Source organism: Budorcas taxicolor, chromosome 2 (assembly GCF_023091745.1).
Source record: "Budorcas taxicolor isolate Tak-1 chromosome 2, Takin1.1, whole genome shotgun sequence".
In the NCBI taxonomy this organism is placed as follows: Eukaryota; Metazoa; Chordata; class Mammalia; order Artiodactyla; family Bovidae; genus Budorcas; species Budorcas taxicolor.
Window position 1 is genome coordinate 21,767,525 of NC_068911.1, and position 24,065 is coordinate 21,791,589.

General features: G+C 45.9%; 1 protein-coding gene across 1 annotated transcript in view; it reads left to right on the forward strand.

Annotated features, from left to right (window-relative positions):
• COG7 (component of oligomeric golgi complex 7) overlaps window positions 1-24,065 on the forward strand; it is an 88,498-nt gene that overhangs the window by 39,705 nt on the left and 24,728 nt on the right. Inside the window, exons 8-13 of the mRNA XM_052663529.1 lie at window positions 1,468-1,595; window positions 2,917-3,071; window positions 9,508-9,624; window positions 12,160-12,225; window positions 20,295-20,481; window positions 21,982-22,122. Coding sequence (XP_052519489.1) covers window positions 1,468-1,595; window positions 2,917-3,071; window positions 9,508-9,624; window positions 12,160-12,225; window positions 20,295-20,481; window positions 21,982-22,122 — 794 coding nt within the window. The remainder of the gene's footprint in view (window positions 1-1,467; window positions 1,596-2,916; window positions 3,072-9,507; window positions 9,625-12,159; window positions 12,226-20,294; window positions 20,482-21,981; window positions 22,123-24,065) is intronic.

Here is a 24,065-nt window from a genome sequence, read left to right on the forward strand (position 1 = left end):
TAATCATACTGATGAGTGTATAATTACAAAGCGAGATGAGTACTTTGAATAGCAAAATGGTTCTAGGAGAAAAGTAGAATGGTCCTAAGCCGATAAAGATGATCGAGACCCTCAGACATGAACTGAGTGAGTCGTGAAGGAATAGGAGCTAACCAGATGAAGAGGGTTAGGGAAGAACAAGGTCTTTCCAAACAGAAGTAGTAGCCGGTGGCCAGAGGGGAGCTTTTGAGAAACCGAGAGAAGGCTGGAGGCTAGGGGAGTTGTGAAAGAGGGTTAGGCTGTAGAAGTACTAACAAAAGTCAGTTCAGTTCAGTCGCTCAGTCGTGTCCGACTCTTTGCAACCCCATGGACCGTAGCATGCCAGGCTGAGTACAACAAAAGTAGCTGGCATTATTGAGTGCTTACATGTGTTAGACACATACTATTTTACCTAATCTCCAGTTAAGCCTGTAAAATTGATGCCATTATTAACCTCATTTTACAGTTGAGGAAAGAGACATTGAAAAGTTAAGTCATTTGTACCTAGTCCCCTAAGAGAAAGCAAGAGAACTTCAGTTAGAAGAGCCTTCATCCTTAACTACCCCCTCTTTCACCTCCTGAGGTCAAGCAATGGTAAAACTTTGCAGGCTATGGAAAAGATTTTGGATCCCAGCTGAAGAGAGAATTCTTAGCAGTTGAATTACTGTGTCACAGAATATGCGTGTTAAAGTTTTCATGTAGTTGAATATGGAATTTTGATGCATATCCCGTTTCTGTAAAATCCTAGGAATGCTCCAAATGAAAATGTTCTTTGTGCAGAGCCTTTTCTCTGTAGCAGTTCTTGAACTTGACCCTGGGGAAGGCTATCATTTGAAGAGGTTCTCAATTATGATGGGTTATAGGATTAAGGGGATCCATATCTTTATTATTATTTTAAAATTTTTTATTTATTTATTTTTGGCTGCATTGGGTCTTTGTTGCTGCCCAAGGGCTTTCTCTAGTTGCGGCAAGCCTGGGGTGGGGGGCTACTCTCTAGTTGCCCTAGGTGGGCTTCTCACTGTGGTGGATTCTCTTCCTGCAGAGCATGGACTCCAGAGCGCAGGCTCAGTAGTTGTGGCCCATAGGCTTAGTTGCTCTGAGGCACATGGGATCTTCCCGGACCAGTGATCAAACCCGTGACCCCTGCATTGGCAGGCCGATTCTTAACCACTGGACCACCTTGTCATTCCAGAAATTCAGGGAAGCTCCCTGAATCAGTGTCTTTAATAGAACTTTAGGCAAATAGTACACAAAGCTCAAATTTATTGAAATATTTACTGACATGATTGTTACAGGTTCCATGAATGGTAAAAGCAGATGAACAGATAGTAGGCACCCCAAAGATGAAATAGGAAAAGTTCCAGTAGAGTTCCTTCCACGTATCATTTTTCACCAGTTAATTTCCAGTTCCTTGTTCATTATTGCTTTTAATTTCTGATTTCCTTGAAGATGAGCAAAACCTGGTGAAAGTCATGGAGCTGGTGGATGCTGTGTATGGTCCATACAAGCCCTACCAGCTGAAGTATGGCGACATGGAAGAGAAGTACCTCCTCATCCAGTTCAGCGAGGTGCCTCTGGTAAGGTCACAGCACTGCCGGGGCCAACTGGGCTTCGCTGTATCTGCCAGGCTAGGGTCGGGCTGGCTGGGGTGCTTCAGAGAAGGTGGGAGCCAGTATATGGAATGCAGAGAGTGGGAACAGGTGTGTCAAACATGGGCTCTCAGCGCTTCCTGGGCTCTCGTAATCCAAATGAGACCACAGGTCTACTACCTGGTTTTTATTTAAAATCCCCAGTGAGGACCTAACACCCCTCAGAGGCTTAAATCTTCTCAAGATTAAGTTGGTTATCTCCCTGAGTCAGTCATGATTACGCAGTCTTTTGTTCAAGGCAGATATGCAAACAGACACTGGAGCGGAGCACTCAAGCACAGTGCTCTCAGGCCAGGTTCACCAGGTGGACGCACCAGAGGGGAATTTCCATTGCAAATAATTAAGTCTGTCTAGCGGGAGAGGTGGACACGACTGAAGCGACTTAGCAGCAGCAGCAGCAGCAGCGGGGGGTGAGTTGACATTGAAGAATAGATCTTACAGTAGTTCAAGCCGGCTGCCTCCTGCCATTTTTTTTTTTCTGTTTTCTAAGGATGTCCCTAGAAAGTCTGTTCCACTCAGTTATGTTCTTGCCCCTGAAGGAAGCATGTGTTTTTTTCACTGCATTCTTTTGGAGTGTGTGATACGAAGAATTCAGACCCTCACTTGAGAGCCAGAGGGAGAGCTGCTGCTGCTGCTGCTGCTGCTGCTGCTGCTGCTGCTGCTGCTGCTGCTGCTGCTAAGTCACTTCAGTCGTGTCCGACTCTGTGCGACTCCATAGACGGCAGCCCACCAGGCTCCCCTGTCCCTGGGATTCTCCAGGCAAGAACACTGGAGTGGGTTGCCATTTCCTTCTCCAATGCATGAAAGTGAAAAGTGAAAGGGAAGTTGCTCAGTCGTGTCCGACTCTTCGCAACCCCATGGACTGCAGCCTACCAGGCTCCTCCGTCCATGGGACTTTCCAGGCAAGAGTACTGGAGTGGGTTGCCATTGCCTTCTCCACAGAGGGAAAGATACCATCTTAATCACAGAAAAAGAGGAAAGAGATAAAAAATACATATATAAGGATGACTGTAAGGATTTGATCATGCTTTTTGCCCAGGAGTTTATTTCTGTGATCTCACTGGCCGCTTAGACTGTTCTTCCTTCAGTCAGGCTTTTAAAGAGCTCTCATAGTTTGGGACTACATTTCTGATGTTCGTAGTAAATGGTTTGACCATGAATGAGAAGGTCTGGAGCTCCTCCCATCTGGATGTTGTCTATTCATTTGTTCTTCAGTCTGAAGCAGCTTTTTATTGTCTCTGCTGACCAGGAGCACGGGGAAGTCATTGACTGTGTGCAGGAGCTGAGCCACTCTGTGAACAAGCTCTTTGGCCTGTCTTCTGCAGCCGTTGACAGATGCATCAGATTCACCAGTGGCCTGGGGACCTGTGGTCTGCTGACAGCCCTGAAGTCTCTCTTTGCCAAGTAAGGCTGGGGAAGTGGGATCAGGGCCAGCTGCAGGGAGATAATGGCCTGCTGATGGCCCTGAAGTCCCTCTTTGCCGAGTAAGGCTGGGAGAGTGGAGTCAGGGCCAGCCTCATGGGAGAGTGGTGTCTCCCAGTTAAAAATGCGGATGTCCGTATTCCTGCCATGAATCACTTGCACCTAAGCCTAAGGGGACGTCCTTAATGACGCTAAGAACATCACAGCACATTCATTATGGTGGAGCATTTAAAGCAACCAGAATGTCCATCAATTTGGAAATGGCCAAATAAGATATGGTATATTCATACTAAGGGAGTTCCTTATGAGGCAGTTAAAGTGTTAATTCTATCTACACATAACAGCAGGGACAGATGTCAAAACATACTGTTGAAGTGAATAAAAAGTTGCAGGATACTATGTAGAGTACATTTTCTGTAGCAGGGCTCAGCAAAGCTTTTCTGCCAAGGACCAGATGATAAGTATGGTTGGCCTTGAGGGCTTTGTAGTCAGTAGAGACTTTCATGGAGAGTGCTTCCCCAGAAGCACAAAAGCAGCCAGAGAGAGCACATACCTGAGTGGATGTGGCCTTGTTCCAGTAAAACTTTGTTTACAAGAAACAAGGAGTGCCAATTCCTGTTCTGGATCCTCTTTGAAACTATAAGTGCATTATATGTTCCTATAGAATACAGGTCACCAAACTCTAGCTCAGGAGCCAAGTCTGTTTTTGTAAAAGTTTTTGTAAAAGTGTTATTGGAATTCCACTAAGCCCATTCACTTATCTGTGGCCTCTAAATCCTCCCAATGAAGTTAGAGTTGAGTAGTTGGAACAGAGACCTTGTGACTTGCAAAGCTTAATACCTGGACCTGAACAGACAAATTTTGCTAAGCCCTGATGCGGAAGGTTAGGCAAAACTGAAAACACTGATTATATTTGAGGAGAGGGAGGACTAAGTAGTCATAGGAGACTTAGCTTTGTTATTTTTGATTCTTAAAAAGGAGACTAAATTAACACATTTCTTGTGTAATTAAAAATATAAAATAAAAAAATATATAAACATCATGCTCAGTAGAAGAAGCCAGTCAGACAGGACCTCACGTTATATGATTCCATCTATACAAAATGTCCAGAACAGGCGAATCTATAGAGACAGACAGTAGGCTAGTGGCTGCCTAGGCAGGGCATGCAGGTTCCATCCTGGGTCAGGAAGATCCCCTGGAGGAGGAAATGGCAACCCACTCCAGTATTCTTGCCTGGGAAATCCCATAGACAGAGGAACCTGGCAGGCTGCAGTCCATGGGGTCGCAAAAGAGTCAGACGTGACTAAGCAACTAAACAAAAGGGCTGGGGAGGGGGGCATTTGGAGGAGATGCAGGATGTCTGCTAAAAGGTAACAGGGTGTCTTTTAAGGCTGATGAAGCTTGTTTTAATGTTGATTGTGGTGATGGTTGCACAACTCTGTGACTGCATAAAAACCTTTGACTTGTGTGCTCTGTGAATTGCAAAGGCGATAAAGCCATTAGAAGAAAGAAAAGAGGGAAGACCAAAATTAAATTTACTTAGAGAAAAGAAGAGGTAAGAAATTTCAGTATAAGGCTGGATTCTCTGACCTGTGTGATTGAGGTGAAAGGGCCCTTGGGAGGTTAGATGCTTCAGTGTTTAGCTTATGGACGGATACATTCTCAGGCTCTGCAAGAGACTGTGTTCTGAAATAAAGTTGCCTTGAGTCTCAAGGAACTCCTCGTACTGAACTGAATGCTCTTTTGCTGCCGTAAGTTTAGGGAGCCCTTGTCATTCCAGAAATTCTGAACATGCCCCGTGAGCTCTGTGCTGTTGGTCACTGCCGCGGGCGGTCTGCACCTCCGAGGGCGGCTCACAGGAAGATACTGAGGGGACAGGGGCCCTGCTCACAGAGGGAGCGGGAGCAGGTGAGCCCAGACGGCACCTCCAGAGAGAGAAACATCAGCAACAGGTTTTAATCAAATAAAATTCACCTCTTTCTCTGCCACCAACCAGGATTTTGTGGATGAAATAATTCTTTTTGAGACCTAAAAATTTTATTATAAAATAACAAAAGTAAAACGCTTTCAAAAATACAGATATATTTAAATACAAAAAGGTGTAAAAAAGCAAAAGTCTTCCTTCTTTCCTGCCCATGTCCTTCTCCTCAGAAGTCACAAGTTTTAGTCTTTTATTTAAATATATTTAGCTGCACTGGTCCTCAGTTTCGGCACGCGGGATCTTGGTTCACTGACCAGGGATTGAACCCAGGGCCCCTGCATTGAGCTCAAGGAGTCTTAGCCTTCTCACTCTTCTCTCCAGACTTTAAAGAAAATTTGTTCGTTTATCACCTTTAACTTGACTCTCAACCCTGAAAGGTGAGGAACTGGGCCTCTTTGAGTCTGGTCCTCTCATATCCTCTCTCCTCCCAGTTCTCGTTGGTGATGTTTTCATTTTTGGTTCTTGTGTTGGTTACTTCAGTTCCTTCATTTTAAAAAGTAATGCAAATCCATATTAAAAATTCAAACTGGACCAAAGGATGTATGAAGCCAGATCACCTTCTCTAGAAGGGGAGGATTTGAAGGTACCAAAATAGCTGATATTTGTTTATGAAATTAGTCAGGGAAATAAGGGTGATACTGACTTGCCCAGGGTTCAAGTGGGACCTCGTTCAGTAGTGGGGAGGGCATGGGATGGTATTCAGGAAGGAGGGGTAGGGAGGATGAAGGATGCAGGCAGGGCAGGAGGGTAGCCTAACCTGGATTTGGCCAAGGCTGTAGAATCCATAGTTAAAGATGGGGTGGTACAGAGTCAGGGGTGTTCTGGCTGTGAGGGAGCCTGGGCCCTGGAGGTGGAGCCCCCTGAGCTGAGATCCTGGCTCAGGCACTTAACAAGCTGGGACCTTGGGTGGGTTCATGCACCTCTCTGAGTCTTGTTATCTTTTAGTTGGGGAAACTGATGGTGATAATACCACCTTTCTGTGTGGATGTGAATATTGAGTGAGAAGTAAATGTGCTTAGTCGCTCAGTCAGTCTTTGCAACCCGATGGACTGTAGCCCGCCAGGCTCCTCTGTCAGTGGAATTCACCAGGCAAGAATACTACTGGAGTGGGGAGCCTTTCCCTTCTCCAGGGAATCTTCCCAACCCAGGGATCAAACCCAGATCTCCTGCAATGCAGGCAGATTCTTTACCATCTGAGCCGGCAGGGAAGCCCAGGGAATATTGAGTGAAAGCACATAATTACAGCACCTTGCATGGTAGAGACACTTGGAAACATTTATTGTGAGAGAGCTGGAGTGTTTTGGTACGAATGCCATAAAAATGTGGTGTGATGCACACATCACCTGTGAGCCCCACTGGGGCTAAGCAGTCACCCACCTCCCCCTACCTCACGCCCCTGCCATGCTCCACAGCTGCTCACCATCCCAGGGACTCTGTCAGGAGCTTCTGCAGCGCAGTGGCACTGTTGGGCGGGGTGCTCTTCACGTACTTGTCACGGTTGCAGGGTGGTGATAGATGTTTAACCTTCTTCAGCTAAAGCACAATTATGTCCTCCAAGAGCCCCCTCTCAGTGTGTCCTGAGGCCCCTGCCCCTCCCCCAGGGGAACCTGTCACGTCTCTGGGAGGGGTCCGTGGCGTTTTGGTTTCATAGCTTTCCAGCGCTACGTTTTGAGGCCTCCGTGAAGGCAGCAGCACCGGCGCTTGTCCTCAGCGCAGTGGCCTGCTGCAGTTTTGTCCACTTGCTTCTCTGAATGGCCTTTCTTTCCACCACACAGACTTACTCTTCAGGGCAGTGCCTGGGGTCCTCATAATCCACCGTCCTCCCTAGAGCGTATGGTTTGGGAAGGGAGAGGAGCAAGATTTCCTGTGATGTGTGCAGGTGTTGTGGGTTTTAGGGAGCCTCTTGGCTTCCAGAGCACATGACCATCCACCCTAGTCCTCCTTACCGTACTCTCCCAAAGGCATGTTTATTGTTTACCTTCCAAGAACTGTACAACCAGCCATCTGTAGCCAGCATCCCTTATCTGTGGCTTCAACTAACTGTGGATTGAAAATACTTGGGGAAAAAATGTGCAGAAAGTACCAAAAGGCAAAACTTGAATTTACCCGTGAGTTTGCCACATGCTGGCAACTATTTACATAGCATTTATATTGTATTTACAATTTACATAACATTTACCTTGTATTAGGTATTATAAGTAATCTAGAGATGATTTAAAGTATATGGGAGAATGTGCCTAAGTGAAGTGAAGTGAAGTCGCTCAGTTGTGCCCAACTCTTTGAGACCCCATGGACAGTAGCCTGTACCACGCTTCTCCGTCCGTGGGATTTTCTAGGCAAGAGTACTGGAGTGGGTTGCCGTTTCCTTCTCCAGGGAATCTTCCCTACCTAGGGATCAAACCCAGGTCTCCCGCATTGTAGACCAACGTTTTACCATCTGAGCTACCAGGAAAGTCCATATGCCTAATTATTATTATTAATTTGCTCAGTCGTGTCCGACTCTTTGCTACCCCATGGACTATCAGGCTCCTCTGTCCATGGGATTTTCCAGGCAAGAGTGCTGGAGTGGATTGCCATTTCCTTCTCCAGGGGATCTTCCTGACCCAGGGATCGAACTCGGGTCTCCCACATTGCAGGCAGACGCTTTACCGTCTGAGCCACCACGGAAGCCCTTCATATGCCTAGGTTATATGCAAATACTATAGACCATTTTGTATTTTTTTAAAAACTTGAACATCTGTGGGTTTTGCTACTTTGGCTGGGGGCAGGATCCTGAAATCAGTCCCTCATGGATACCAAGGGAGTTACAATATATAAAAACAATACCACTGCACATCAGCTTTCATTTTATACTTTTCAGGGAACTTTTGTGTGTTCTGTTTCATTCATTTCATTTTGTCATCACGACAACACTGTGGGAGCAGTACAGAAAGTGAAACTCGCTCAGTCATGTCTGATTCTTTGTGACCCATGGACTATACAGTCCATGGAATTCTCCAGGCCGGAATACTGGAGTAGGTAGCCTCTCCCTTTTCCAGGGGATCCTCCCAAACCAGGGATCAAATCCAGGTCTCCCGCATGGCAGGCAGATTCCTTCCCAGCTGAGCCACAGTGGAAGCCCAGGAACACTGGAGTGGGTAGCCTATCCCTTCTCTAGCCGATCTTCCCCATCAGGAATTGAACCAGGGTCTCCTGCATTGCAGGCGGATTCTTTACCAACTAAGCAATCAGGGAAGGCAGTGCAGAAGACATCATCAAGTCCACTTTGAAGATGAAGAAACTGAGGCCCAAAGACACCTCGGTACTTGCCTAGCTACTGCAGTGCAGGTCTGTCATTGCCTCACAGCCTGTTTCTGGATGTCTCCCTAATGCCCAGGCGTGTGCTAATTCCCGGGGATACAATTATGAGCCACAGAGTGATAGTCCCTGTTCTCTCCCAGAGCTTCTAGTCTAGTGACAGCAATAAACATGAAACACATACATTAAATAAGCTATTTAGTGATACCTGGGGTTCCGTGATAAGTGGGATGTGATAAGCCATTCAGTGATAAATGGGATGAAGAGAAGTAAGTGGTGTAGGCGCGAGCAAACAGCACAGTCTGCGAGGGAGGCTTTCAGTTTGGAATCCAGCTTTATGCTTCACTAAGGTTGGGCCCAAGCCATGGGCTTGGCTGTTTACTCTGAATTCAAGGATTGGAGTGGGCTTCCCTGGTAGCTCAGCTGGTAAAGAACCTGCCTGCAATGCAGGAGACCCTGGTTTGATTCCTGTGCCGGAAAGATCCCCTGGAGAAAAGATAGGCTACCCACTCCAGTATTCTTGGGCTTCCCTTGTGGCTCAACTGGTAAAGAATCTGCCTGCAATGTGGAGACCTGGGTTCGATCCCTGGGTTGGGAATATCCCCTGGAGAAGGGAATGGATATCCACTCCAGTATTCTGGCTTGGAGAATTCCATGGACTGACTGTATAGTCCATGGGGTCGCAAAGAGTTGGACACAACTGAGTGACTTTCACTTTCAAGGATTTCAATGCTGCAGAAGTACCTTGTGGTATCCTAGGTGTCAGTCAGGTATTATAGTGGGGCCGTGATGTTTTAAAACAGTCCTTTAAATTAGCTTCCAAAGAAATGCCTCTGTTAGGATGAAGGAGTGACTTGCCAGCATCATCTGTCACCTGGTGGGTCACAGAGTTGTGGTCTTCGTGGCCGTCCCCTTCCCCCTCATCGTGAACATCTCTTAAAGCTGCTCTACGAGATGAAAAAGACCGTCTTGTTACATAGAGATTTGTTTGTGGTCAGGGCTTTATGAGTCTTGACAACCCTTTGCAGGATAGCCTCTGAAGATGCTCTCCTTAGCGGTTTGTCCAAAGCTTTGTAATTCCTGGTGTCTCTAGGTAGAGAGTTTATGATGATACCACTGTTAATTTTTCTTTCCCCATAGGTATGTGTCTGACTTCACTAGTACTCTTCACTCAATACGAAAGAAGCACAGACTGGATGATACTCCTCTCAACTCTCTTTTTCAAGAAGATTGGACGGCTTTTCAGAATTCCATTAGGTAAAATGGGAGTAAACATATATAAACATATATATATAATAGTGTATAAAAATGATAAATGTGGGGTTTTTTTTCTCTTTCACTGTCTCCTCCACCTCCTGCCCCTTTTAAAGCAAACACTCTAGACGCTGCAAACAAGCCAATAAACAAAACAAACATCAAAGAGATCTGTCTTGCTCTTAAAATATTTTCAGAAATTCTTTAGGAACTCATCTCCTTTGGTGATTAAAGTTTTTTGTCTGACTTGAGATTTTTTTCCCCCCTTAGCCTATAGTTTTTGCAGTAAGTTAGAGCTTTTATATTTTAGAAAATGCACAGTTGATTATAGCCTGTTTCTGGATCTAAGTGCCATAGTACTAAATGGTAAGGCAGTACTCTTTGGCCTGCAAAGAGCCGTATAAGAGTTCCATGAAAGGACCTGAGGTGACCCTCCTGAATTGTTGTGGACAGGCTCCAGGGTAGCCTCGTGTGACGTGTGGGCTGCGTGGTAGACACCCTGTTGCCCCAAACCCTGAAGTCTGATCTGAGTGTGACTGGCAGTGGCTTGAGGCATTTGGCCCTTGATATGTCCAGCCAGGGAATGCAAATGCTCGCCAGTGGCCAGATCTGACCTATGGACAAGTTTTGTTTGATCACAGGATTTAAAAAAATTTTTTTAGATTATTTGCCAGCATGTAAAACCAGATTTAACATAATCCAGCTTTCCAACATCATGTCAAAACTGGTCTCTCTGGAAGCACTGGGTCTGTGTCGCCCCAAGGCCTTGACCTCTACCTGGGGCTGGAAGCCGAAACCCCTGGTTGACGAGGTAAATGTCCTCTGTTCTGTTCTCCCACTCCTATGAGGCCTATCAGCTGTACTATTGGCCTGAGATAAAAAGCAATCCAGAAATTTCTTTTCCTTACAACCATTCTTCACAGACATGTGTTCTGGAAAGGCAAGCTGCTCTCCCCTCACTTACATTCCTTGCCTGACCCCCTGGGCTAGGTAGCATGTACAGGATACCCATGGTGCACGTGGGTCCAAAAACCATCTTATCAGGGTAAACCCTGGACCTCCCAAGACCATCTGGAATATCTCCTCACGGGCTCTGATCTGAACTTTTATTTTTTGATGAAATTTAATGTTCTTGATGCTAATATCCCTTATCAGCTGTGGCAGCTTGGTACACCGGAAAATATTACGCACGAAGTTGTTCTGTTGTACCTGATGTGAATGTAATATTTCACTTTCTCATAAACCTTTCTTATGATGGAATGCCTAGATATCTTGGTGATGATAGGCACTTTTAGAGAAAGTTAAAAGTTAACTAGCCCTAAGATGTTTTTAATCCTTGGATTTGTCCTGACATTATAGTTTGGTGTTGAAGGACTCAGTGGCTGGAGTTTGAGGCCTAGCATAAAATTACTCGGAAATTAAACAAATATTAAATTCAGACGTGATGATCATTCAGGCTTATCTCTCAGAAACAAATGGATTAAACTCATCTGCCTTTCATGTGATCAGAATGGAACATAATTCTAATATCAAAACAGTTTTCTCTTCTATGCCTGGCAAATAGCAGGCATCTCACAAGCATTAAATAATGAATTTTGGTTTTTAAATTTTAGAGACAAAAGATTTCCAACCCATTTTTGTTTGTTTCCGTTTTTTTTTTTTGTCACACTACAAAACTTGTGGGATCCAGTTCCCTGACCAGGGATGGAACCCAGGCCCTCAGCAGTGGAAACTCGAGTCCTAACCACGGAACCACCAGGGAATTTCCTCCAACCCATTTTCTCAGAGACAAAAACCAAGAGCAACTTCAGTATTTTGTGTGCGTGCTAAGTTGCTTCAGTTGTGTCCGACTCTTTGCAACCCTATGGACTGTAGCTGGCCAGACTCCTCTGTCCACGGGATCCTTCCCGTAAGAATACCAGAGTGGGTTGCCATGCCCGCCTCCAGGGGATCTTTCTGATCCAGGTATCAAACCTGGATCAGATCTTTGAGGTCCCCTGCATTGGCAGGTGGGCTCTTTACCTCTAGCACCACCTTGTATTCTGGGACATGTTAAATTATTTCGGATCACGTTGGATAGACTTGTGATTCATAGCAGGGAGACCCATGACAGAGGAATATCAGAAAGGACCGGAATCTCCCTTTTACGTGAACTACTAATGAATGAAACATTTCAGATCAGCCCTCTAAGTGGGCTTCCCTGCTGGCTCAGACGGTAAAGGTAAAGAACCTGCCTGCGGTGCAGGAGACCCAGGTTTGATCCCTGAGTTGGGAAGATCCCCTGAGGAAGGAAATGGCAACCGAGTCCAGTATCGTTGCCTGGGAAATCCCATGGACAGAGGAGTCTGGCAGGCCTCCAGTTCATGGGGTTGTGAGGAGTCTGACATGACTGAGCTCAAAGGATTAACTGCTTTCCCACAACGCAGCACACAACAAAAAGGGTTGAATACTTAGAATTTTTATGAATGAGACAGTGTTTGTCCTGTAAATGTCAGCATTCCAGATGCTTAAACTTGAAGTGCTTTTTGTTTTGTTTAGGATAATAGCCACCTGTGGAGAGCTCTTAAGGCAATGTGGGGACTTTGAGCAGCAGCTGGCAAACAGGTAGGAGGGGTCTGGGGGTGGGTCCCTGGGCCCAGGTTTAGGGAAGAACTTGATTGAGTACACAGCACAGTCTGACGCCTCAGTGCTCCAGGGCTCTCTGTACCTAGGATACGAGGCGTCAGTATTGTCACCATTCAGCATTTATTGAGCATCTAAAAGGAGCAAGGCCTGCTTGGCAGCGGGCACATAATTTTAGTTAGATATGAAAGTCTCAGCCTAATTGAGGAAAACAGTACATGCTATCTCCAAATTATCAGTGGGCTGGGTTCCTGCTGCAATTGTGAGTCAGTTATTGGAAATCGAAATAAATTTCACCATAGAAATGGTGTTCAAAGCATGGTGAAGTCCCCAGGGCCAACCTACAGAATCGGGCTGAACCGGGCCAGCCTGCCGTCTGGGTTCTGCCCCAGGATTCTGTGTTGCAAAGTGGGTGTGTGGCAATGAGGATTTCTGGGCTGGGGTCTGGAAGGTCCCTTGTGTCCCTTTCTCCATTCTGATACCTGCCCCGAAGGGACCCCTCAGAGGGCTCCAGCTGCCCAGATGCTCTTGTTTCTTTCTTTCAGCAGAATCTCATTGTCTCAGTGCAGCTGGGTTCTCTGTTCTGCAGGAGTTCAGGGGAAGAAGTCTGAACTCAGGTGGTGTGAGGGCCTAGCATCTGTCCCTTCCCCTCTTTCTGGGATAATTCTTCATTGTCTTAAAGTCATCTCTGCAAGAGGGACTTTCTGGCAGTGGTACAAAGTGAAAAGCAAGTCGAGACCTCAGACTGGGTGGACGGTAGGGGCGAACTGCTGGGGAAGGAAGTCAGACCACCCTTGGGGTCAGGGGCCTGAGCTGGTCATTTCTTCTTCTCACAACTTTTGGTCTTCTTTCATTTCTGACCGCATGGATTGCCTTCAAGTCACAAGACTTTTCATGATGGCTCTCATTATGGGGAAAGTCTTGCTAGGGGTGGGGGTGGGGGTGGGGTGGGGTGGAATGAGCAGCTACTGGGGTTCATGACTCCCAGACAGCCCAGCACAGAGGTTATGTGGCTTCCTGGAACAAATAAAACCAGGACATCACAGGCATACAATGGAGTGTGTGTAAATAGTATAAATGATGAAGTGAACGCGCCCTTCCTCCCTACTCCCATGCACACTTACGCTCACATTCATATGCAGGTGTATACACACACGCACACGTATACACGGTGAAGGGAGCTTATGGTGGAGGGTAATTAGGTCTGGGTTCACAAAGGGCCTGCACAAAAACGTGAACATTTTATATTTACATGTTTAAAAGAAAAACATGTAGCTTATTATTTTCTTAATTACAGTAGTAATTACATCCTGGGTCCAACTCATTGCACAAATTAAAAGTTCACAAGTATACAAAGTAAAAACTGAAAATCTCACCTTAAAAGTTCTTCAGAAGAAAACAATTACAGCCCTCCACCCCTGTCACATTTGTTGAGCTTCTGATATTAAGAACCTTATCGCGTTAACTCATCAGTCATCCCGGGGGCTCAAAAAGATAGGTACTCTTCTTATCCCCATTTTTACACATGAAGAGACATTGAGGCCTAGAATTTGGCACAGGTAATAGCTTATTCTAGAAAAAGTTACTTGTTTTTGGCTGTGCTGGGTCTTCATGGCCGTGCGGGTTTTTCTTTAGTTGTGGCAAGTGGGGGCTCCTCCCTAGTTGCAGCGCTCAAGCTTCTCATTGCAGTGGTTTATTTTGTTGCAGGGCATATGGGCTCTAGAGCACAGGCTTAATAGTTGTGGTGAATGGGCTTAGTATTTCTGTCGTATATGGGATCTTCTTGAATCAGGGATCAAATCCGTGTCTCCTGCACTGGCGGGTGGATTCTTTACCCCTGAGCCACCGGGGAAGCCGCAGTAATAGCTTTTTAAGTAAAAGAAATTATTTGTGGAAAGAGCTGTGTCTGAGGTGATGCAAGTAAGAAGCAGTGTTTGAACAGGGATGTCAGCTGAGTCATCCTGAGTACATGTCACACCCACACGTCCTTCCTCAGAAATGGTTGTCCATCCTTAGACTTGTGTTTCTCTGCGTGCATATCAGAAGTCTTACCATGTCAGAACATACAGGCTTGCCTTAATCTTTTAATGAAGATGAATATTACATTCTAAAGGGCAAGGAAGGATCTGGTTAAGAAAATGCATGGGGCATTCATAGATAGGTAAAGAGCAAGCTCTTGTAACTGCACCCCAGCGAGGCTGAGTGCCTGGCCCGAGCTCTCTGGTGTGATGAGAACAGATTGAGTGTATCCAGGGCAACCTTTTTAAGATGTGGCGTCATTCTGGAAGCACTGAGCCTGGAAAGGGAAACGAGTAACAGTCACCATCTGTATTCCAATCAGGGAGCCCAACTGTTTGGCCTGTAAAACTTATCTTATCTCCCCATCAATTTCACCTGCAGAGCCCAGACTATGACTTAGGACCACTCCCCCAGGGTGGCAGCCGTGGTAGCTCGAAACACTCCAGATTACTTGAACAACAGGAGTGACATTGGCTACTGGGCTTTAGAGATCACCTAGGCAGGTGATCATTTTGACAAAGATCATTTTGTGACTTATGGGCTGAGTGAAGCCAGGCCGAGTTGGGTATCACCCGAGGGATTTCTCTTGAACTCGGGCGACACGCAGGAAGGTTGCTGTGGCTCCTCTATACTTTTATGGTGCCCACTACCGATTTTTGGCACAGTGGCATTTTCACTGGGACACAGCTTTAGTAGGGCAGTTCAGTGGGGCGATGAGGTTTGGAGAATCCAGAATAAATGTATACATTTCCCTGGCTGAGGCGTGAGCAGCAGCTTTTCAAGAAAAGGAGATGTGTTGAGGAAGTAGGTGGAATTGGGATGTTCGTCCCTCCGTCCTTATCATGTGTGGACTTAACTGCCTTCTCCTGGCCCGGCAGGTAGCCCAGCACTGGCACATATTGGGCTTTCCTGTTAATCTCTGAGCTTCTGGGCAGGCTCTGTTGTATTTAATCATCTGAAAGCACCGAAGCCTAGCTTAGAGCCCATCACAACATGAGAAAATATTTCTTTTTTTAAAAAATGTATTTGCTTTTGGCTTCACTGGGTCTTTGTTGTTGTGCAAGGTCTTTCTCCAGTTGTGGAGAACGTGGGGCTTCTCTTGTCGCAGAGCATGGACTCTAGGGCACGTGGGCTCTATAGTTATGGCCAGCAGGCTTCCACTCCCTGGCATGTGGAATCTTCTGGATCAGGGATTAAACCCGTCTCCTACACTGGCAGGTGGATTCTTAACCACTGGACCACCAGGGAAGTCTGAAAATGCTTCTTAATGAATAAGGAAATCAAGTTTTCATTTTTGCATGGTTTAGTTCACAATACTGGGAAATACAGATAACAGGACATCAGAGTCTAATGATGAGATCATCTCATGGTGACTGGTTGAAGTGGAGGCTAGGGAAGAATCCCATTATTGCCTTAGGGCTGGAGCTGTGTTTATTCCAACATTTAAAAATGTTGGATTTGGTTTCTATTGTAGAGCACGCTATTCAGACATTTTAAACTGTTATCTGTAGTATTTGAAACATTCCCGGTGTAACTGCTCTTCTTCACCTTGGATGGCAGAATGATGCCACTCGCTAGCTGCCTGAGACTGAAGCATGAGCTGCAGTGACCCTGAGAAGGAGAGCTGACTTCCTGGAGGGAAGAGATGAAAGCTCAGCTCTCAGCTCCCTGCTCACCAAATCCAGGGCCACCTGGCATTCACAGAGTAATTATGGAACGCCTGTTCTGTGCCCAGCACTGTGCTTCTATGGTTCAGTTGCTCAGCCATGTCCTACTCTTTGCGACCCCATGGACTGCAGCATGCCAGCTCCCCTGTCCTTCACCGTCTCCTGGAGCTTGCTCAAACTCAGGTCCGTTGAGTCGGTGATGCCATCCAGCCATCTCATCCTCAGTCGTCCCCTTCTCCTCCTGCCCCCAATCCCTCCCACCATCAGAGTCTTTTCCAATGAGTCAACTCTTTTCATGAGGTGGCCAAAGTACTGGAGTTTCAGCTTTAGCATCATTCCTTCCAAAGACAACCCAGGGTTGACCTCCTTCAGAATGGACTGGTTGGATTTCCTTGCAGTCCAAGGGACTCTCAAGAATCTTCTCCAACACCACAGTTGAACAGCATCAATTCTTCAGCACTCAGCCTTCTTCACAGTCCAAGTCTCACATCCATACATGACCACAGGAAAAACCATAGCCTTGACTAGACGGACCTTAGTCGGCAAAGTAATGTCTCTGCTTTTGAATATGCTGTCTAGGTTGGTCATAACTTTTCTTCCAAGGAGTAAGCGTCTTTTAATTTCATGGCTGCAGTCACCATCTGCAGTGATTCTGGAGCCCCCAAAAATAAAGTCTGACACTGTTTCCACTGTTTCCCCATCTATTTCCCATGAAGTGATGGGGCTGGATGCCATGATCTTCATTTTCTGAATGTTGAGCTTTAAGCCAACTTTTTAACTCTCCTCTTTCACTTTCATCAAGAGGCTTTTTAGCTCCTCTTCACTTTCTGCCATAAGGGTGGTATCGTCTGTGTATCTGGGTTATTGATATTTCTCCCTGCAGTCTTGATTCCAGCTTGTGCCTCATCCAGCCCGGCATCTTGCATGATGTACTCTGCATAGAAGTTAAATAAACAAGGTGACAGTATATAGCCTTGACGTACTCCTTTCCCAATTTGGAACAGGTCCATTGTTCCATGTCCGGTTCTAACTGTTGCTTCTTGACCTGCATACACATTTGGCAGGAGACAGGTAAGGTGGTCTGGTATTCCCAGCTCTTTAAGAATTTTCCAGTTTGTTGTGATCCACACAGTCAAAGGTTTTAGCGTTGTCGATGAAACATAAGTAGATGTTTTTCTGGAATTCTCTTGCTTTTTCTATGATCCAGTAGATGTTGGCAATTTGATCTCTGGTTCCTCTGCCTTTTCTAAATCCAGCTTGAACATGTATCTGAAAGTTCTTGGTTCACATAATGTTGAAGCCTCGCTTGGAGAATTTTGAGCATTATTTTGCTAGTGTGTGAAATGAGTGCAATTGTGTGATAGTTTGAACATTCTTTGGCATTGCCTTTGTTTGGGATTGGAATGAAAACTGACCTTTTCCAGTCCTGTGGCCATTGCTAAGTTTTCCAAATTTGCTGGCATATTGAGTGCACAACTTTCACAGCATCATCTTTTAGGATTTGAGGTAGCTCAGCTGGAATTTCATCACCTCCACTAGCTTGTTTGTAGTGATACTTTCTAAGGCCCACTTGACTTCACATTCCAGGATGTCTGGCTCTAGGTGTGTGATCACACCATCGTGATTATCTGGGTCATGAAGCTCTTTTTTGTACAGTTCTTCTGTGTATTTTTGCCACCTCTTCTTAATATCTTCTGCTTCTGTTAGGTCCCTACCGTTTCTGTCCTTTATTGAGCTCATCTTTGCATGAGATGTTCCCTTGGTATCTCTAATTTTCTTGAAGAGATCTCTAGTCTTTCCCATTCTGTTGTTTTCCTCCATTTCTTTGCATTGATCTGAGGAAGGCTTTCTTATCTCTCCTTGCTATTCTTTGGAACTCTGCATTCAGATGGGTATATCTTTCCTTTTCTCCTTTGCTTTTTGCTTCTCTTTTTTTCTCAGCCATTTGTAAGGCCTCCTCAGACAGCCATTTTGCTTTTTTGCATTTCTTTTCCATGGGGACGGTCTTGATCCCTGTCTCCTGCACAACGTCACAAACCTCTGTCCATAATTCATCAGGCACTCTATCCATCAGATCTAGTCCCTTAAATCTATTTCTCACTTCCACTGTATAATCATAAGGGATTTGATTTAGTTCGTACCTGAATGGTCTAGTGGTTTTCCCTGCTTTTTTCAATTTAAGTCTGAATTTGGCAATAAAGAGTTCATGATCTGAGCCTCAGTCAGCTCCCAGTCTTGTTTTTTCTGACCGTATAGAGCTTCTCCATCTTCAACTGCAAAGAATATAATCAATCTGATTTTGGTGTTGACCATCTGGTGATGTCCATGTGTAGAGTCTTCTCTTGTGTTGTTGGAAGAGGGTGTTTGCTATGACCAGTATGTTCTCTCGGCAAAACTCTGTTAGCCTTTGCCCTGATTCATTTTGTACTCCAAGAGCAAACTTGTCTATTTGCATTCCAGTCCCCTGTGATTAAAAGGACATTTTTTTTTTTTGGTGTTCTAGAAGGTCTTGTAGGGCTTCATAGAACCGTTCAACTTCAGCTTCTTCAGCATTACTGATCAGGGCATAGACTTGGATTACTGTGATATTGAATGGCTTGCCTTGGAAACGGACAGAGATGGTTCTGTTGCTTTTGAGACTGCACCCAAGTACTGCATTTTAGACTCTCTTGTTGACTGTGAGGGCTCCTCCATTTCTTCTAAGGGATTCTTGCCCACGGTGGTAGACAAAACTTCTTGGCTAAGTGCTGGGAATTCAGAGATGAAGAACACTTGGTGTGTTTCAGCCTCACCATCTGATGGAGAGGAATGGGAGAGCATGTGCTAAATGTATAAGAGGTGAGAGGCTGGTGAGGTCAGAGGACTGAGGCCTGAGGGGTATGATTGGGCACAGGAGAGCAGTCCCTGTAGAAGGGGTAGGATCTTTCCAGGGGCACCAGGGAGGGGAGAGCATTTCAGATCACAGCAGCCTGTGAGCAAGACATGCAAGGGCCTGAAGTATGCTGTGTGGGCTGCGCTGGGGGTGGTTGGCACGGGAACAGGAATGTCTGTAAGCCTATAGGGGCTCCAGTGATGGAGGGCCCTGGGTACCATGCCAGGCATGTTTAGTTTTATCTTGTGGGACACTGGCAGGTCTTTGGGAAAAAGATAAAATCAGATTTGCATTTAGAAAAGATCATTCCAGTAACCCTCGAGGACAGATTAAATGAAGCAAGGAAGGGATGGCCACTGTGGTCCAGGCAAGAAACAGTGAAGACTTGAAAGTAAGGCAGTGGCAGGGACAGGCCACGGTTCCATGGACAAAGATCCGACCAGAATGACCTGTGGGCATAAGAGACAGGGAAAACTGACTTGACCTTAATGGCAGAGGCAGATAACTGCTTGTGTCAGCTCTGGTTCCTGAGGAGGATCCTGTCCCCAGCATTTGTTTGCAGATTCAGGCATTTCTTGATGAAGTCATGGGATTTGTTTTTGAAGAAGTAAGTTCCTAAAAGCTGCTGTGTCCAAAGTTATGCTTTTCATAAGAAATCGCGGTGAAGGAGGGGTTGGGGAATTAGGCATGGTTGAGATGTACAACAATGTCTAGTCTCCTGGCCCCACAGGTTCGTATAATCCTTTACACATATAAATGTGTGAGCCAAGTAGTGAAGTTGGGCTCAGGAGAAATGGAGCAAAGGTTTTCAGCGTCCATCAAGGGAGGTCATCTTCAATAGAGACAGATGGAGCGAAGGTTTTCAGCGTCCATCAAGGGAGGTCATCTTCAATAGAGACAGAGAGTCTACTCCCCAAGCCACGCTAGAGGTTGATCTTCCCTTAGAACCTCCCCGCAGGCTTTGTTCCTTCTCAGGAAAGCGCCAACTTCCCTCAATATGTCTCTCTGAACTGCAGAGTAAGCTTTTTGGTGCTGATGAGCACAAGCAGTGCAGAAGCCCAGTATGTATGAGAGCGTGAGTCCCGTGGGTAGAGTTGTGCAGGGAGCTCCAGGGACGAGCTGTCCCACTGCCAAGTCCAGTGCCTCTGTGACCATTGGCCTGGTGGCTCCCTTGGCTTTGACCATTCCAAAGAGATGCTCACAGAACTCATATGTAGAAAGTGCACAGTGTTCCGGATTGCAGTGAATTGACAGCTGCCCTGAGGCTGGGCGTCATATTAGGACGATGGCATATTCTGTTAAAGCGTGTTAAAACAGGAAATGAAAATGTCTGGTGTTCATCGTGCACCTGACGTCCACCTCCCTCCCGAAGGATGAATGGCATCTGTGTGCCTCATGAGGAGGTCCTGGGATTCAGGGAGGAGCGTGAATGCTCCAGGAAGGAAGTTCCATACACGTGGCTCAGGACATAATGGCCATCGCTTTCATTACAGGATTTTGTCCACAGCTGGGAAGTATCTCTCTGACTCCTTCAGCCCTCGGAGCCTGACCGGTTTTCAAGATAGCATCTTGACAGACAAGAAGAGCTCTGCCAAGAACCCATGGCAAGAATATAATTACCTCCAGAAAGATAGCCCTGCTGAATATGGCAGTTTAATGGAAATACTTTATACCCTCAAGGTATGAGACCAGACTGATGGCATTCTTACGCTCTTGAAAGCTTTTCCCTTGTCACTCACCCTTTCCCTAACCCAGCTGCTCTGCCCCCTGTGTGTGGGCCCTGAGCTGTGGCAAAGCCTGCTCCTGCGTCTCTGTCTCAGTTTTGTTGGGATTTTAAGAAGCCGAGCAACTAAACCGGAGTCAAACCAACTGAAGCACAGATGTAGGAGTCAGATTAACAAAGCTTTATTACTGAAAGATAGGTTGGAAAATGCAGCTCTAGGTCTGTAGCCAAATGAGCTTGCCATTCTTCCCCCAGAGTTAACTTGTCAGCAGGGTGGGCTGAGCTGGACAGCCCTGGACTCCCACACAGGGACAGAACCTGGGAAGATGGCCCCCAGCCCAGCAGCCAGGGGAGGAGCAAGGGTAGAGAGAAGCCAAGCACAAACACCTCCTCCCCCAGTGCAAGCTTCTCCATGTGGCAGCACAAGGACGTGGGAATCAGTGTTAGATTTGTTTGTCTGCAATAAAACTGACCTTGACTTTGAGCTTTGGGCCCCCTTGGGTTCCAGGGGCAGAGCAACCTCCTGACAAATGGAATGAGCCATAGGCTCCCTGAGAATGACCCGAGGTTCTTAGCAGTCCGTGGCATCCTTTCCAGAAACTTCCTCCCCGCCACCCCCAGTCTGATTTGAATCTCAATCTCTTGGTGATAAGTAGAGGAGATAGTACTGTTCCCAGAGCACCAAATTCAATCTGAAATTGTCTGTTTGGGCCTCACGCTCTGGAGGTGAGCGCACAATGGCCCTCAGGATGTGTCTGAGGCTTCAGCGTTGCCCTCGCAAGGGTCTCCCCCACCCCTCTGCACCTTCACCTACCACCTGGCTGCGTTTGAGCTTGGCAAACACTTCTCAGAGCCATTCTGCAAGTTCGCTCATCCATGCTCTGCGATTAGGTTAAAGCAACTCCGTTTATCTTTATTGCTGATCTGATTTATGTCTGTTTGTCGTAATCAGTTCACTAATAATAGCAAAACGAAGGTTACATTTTCCACCTCTGTATTTTCTCAGGCTATTTGGAATACCTTGGGACTCATACAGCAGGGTGCATGCTCTGGTGTACGGCCGAGAGTTATTGACCTCCCTGTGAATCAGGGCTCTGCCTGTCAGTCTTGTTTCTACTTGACACATCTCAATTTTTTTTTCCTTTCTTCTGTACCCTTGAGGGACAGTCACAGGTTAATTTTTCGTAAACTGTCACTCCATGAGCTGATATTAGTTTAAGTGCATCAGAATCACCTGGGAAAGTGAATACAATACCCAGACTTGGTGGTTCAAGCAGATCCTGGGTGTCTGTGACTCAGCATGTCCCCATGGGGTCCCGAGCACAGCCAGGATCAGAAACCATCACTGTCGAGAACCCTCTTGCTGTTTTCCTTTCAGTGGCTTTTCAAAACGTTTAGCTCATCCCTCGGTTGCATTCAGGGCCTAACAACCTGCCTTCTGCATTTTCTTGTCATAGGAAAAAGGGTCGAGTAACCACCACCTGCTGTCCGCGTCGCGATCGGCTCTGACTCGGCTTAACCAGCAGGCCCACCAGCTGGCTTTCGATTCGGTCTTCCTGCGCATCAAACAGCAGCTGCTCCTCATTCCCAAGATGGATGTGAGTTTCCCACCAGTCAGCCAGTGCGCCCGCTCACCCCCTGTGCTGGACCTATCATCCCTTGCCCGAGCCTTAGGAGGGGCCCATTTGGACGCTCCTGGGCTAGAAGCCTCACTGCAGAGTCACTGTTCCCTTATAATTCATTGTTTAGCATGACTGTCTTGTGTGTATATATATATATATATATATATATATATATTTATTTTTTATTTTTATTTTTTTTCTGTCCCCAAACAATTTATTCTTCTTAAGGGTTACATAACAGATCATCACTAACTCGTGCCAAGGGGCTGTCTCATCTTAATAGTGGTCACTGCGATGCTGTGGTTTCAGATTGTTTTTTGGGATTATTCCTCTTGCTTGATTAACTTTCACCATTTGGAGAAGCTTACCTGTGGCCTCTCAGGGGGAAGCAAGGGAGCTTATGTGCCATTGGATAGGCTAGGGCTACTCAGAGGAGCTAGCTGTCTGATGAGGTCGAGCTGTTCTCCTGCCAGATGTTTGTGGAGACTTGGTTCTGGAACTTGACCCAGGAGAGTGCCTTACCGGGTGTGGTCTGGTGTTTTTGAGGGGAGTTTGAAGGGTAATGCTCTTTTCTATCTTTGATACTCTTGCTGTTTGGTTATTCTTGGAATGCCTTGCTCCCTTTTCTCTTCTCTGCTTGTCCTTATTGCTTTTCAAGGAATTGCCCCTCCAGTTCTCTGTTTTCTCTACTGGCTCTTGACTTTCTCTGGGTCCAGATCTCAGGTTTCCTTTCAGATTTCTGAGACAGTCCCCTGATTAATTTTTCTTATGGACTTCTCAAGTCTATTTGGATTTGGCTTTTTATCATTCTTTGTTCTCTTTCTGGAAATTAGGATTTTTTTAAAAGATAATTTTGGGGGGGGGCTTCCCTGATGGCTGAGACTCCTCACTTCCTTTGCAAGGGGCCCAGGTTTGATCCCTGGTGAGGGAATTAGATCCCACATGCTGCACCTCAGACCTGGCACAGCCGAAATAAGTAATGGATGAAAGAAAGAGAGAAAGATAATTTTGGGGGGAAGGACCCATTTATGGGCTTTTGCTCACTAGTAGGTCCTTTGCTTTCTGCTGTCCCCTGGAAAATATACTAGATCGGGAGCTGAGGGCCACTCTCTCATCCACTGTACGATTTGGTCAAGTCTTGTGCAAAATGCTGTGAGGTCTTCTCTAACCAGATCTTACGTTGCAACCACGGGTGGGTGGTGTGGTGGCTATTGCTGTCACATCCTAGCAGAAGCGATGTCACCATAGCTACACCCAGACAGCCATATGTGGTCTTGCTGGGTCACGTGGCCGAGGCTGTTAGAGCATCTCCTTATCCTTAAAATGGGGATACAGTGATGGGCATCATATGAATATGTGAAGATTAAGTGAGGTTTCGTATATGATAGAATTTAGCACAATCCCAGCCCAGAGTAGTTGCTGAATAAGTAGTGGTTTTCTTTTTTTCTGTGATTATTAGTTTTTAAGAGTAATGATAGTTTTTAAACATAAAAATTACTCATTTTTCAGAAATTCAAACAATACAGGAAAGTACAAGGAATAGAAGCAGTAAGCCCCTTCAAGGTACCTCCATCCAGAAATCATCAAGCCAGATATATCTTCCTGTCCATTCACATGCTGAGGGCTGGGTGGGCATTGGTAGATAGGTAGTCCACAGGAAGAAATGGAATTGTACTATTCATGCTGATTTTTAAAAAAATCAAATGTGTGCAACATAGATTTTATTTGACTTTAGAAAACAAATGAGCCAAAGGAATGGTTGAACTTGAGATAATAGTTTCTTCACCATGAAAGGTATCAGTTCCCAGAAGATCTTCGCAAGATCAAGAAAGAAAGATTATAAAAATTCCTGATAGATGGAGTCACTGTTTTTGTTAGTCACGTTTCCATTTTAGATAGATACTAGCATTGATTCCGGA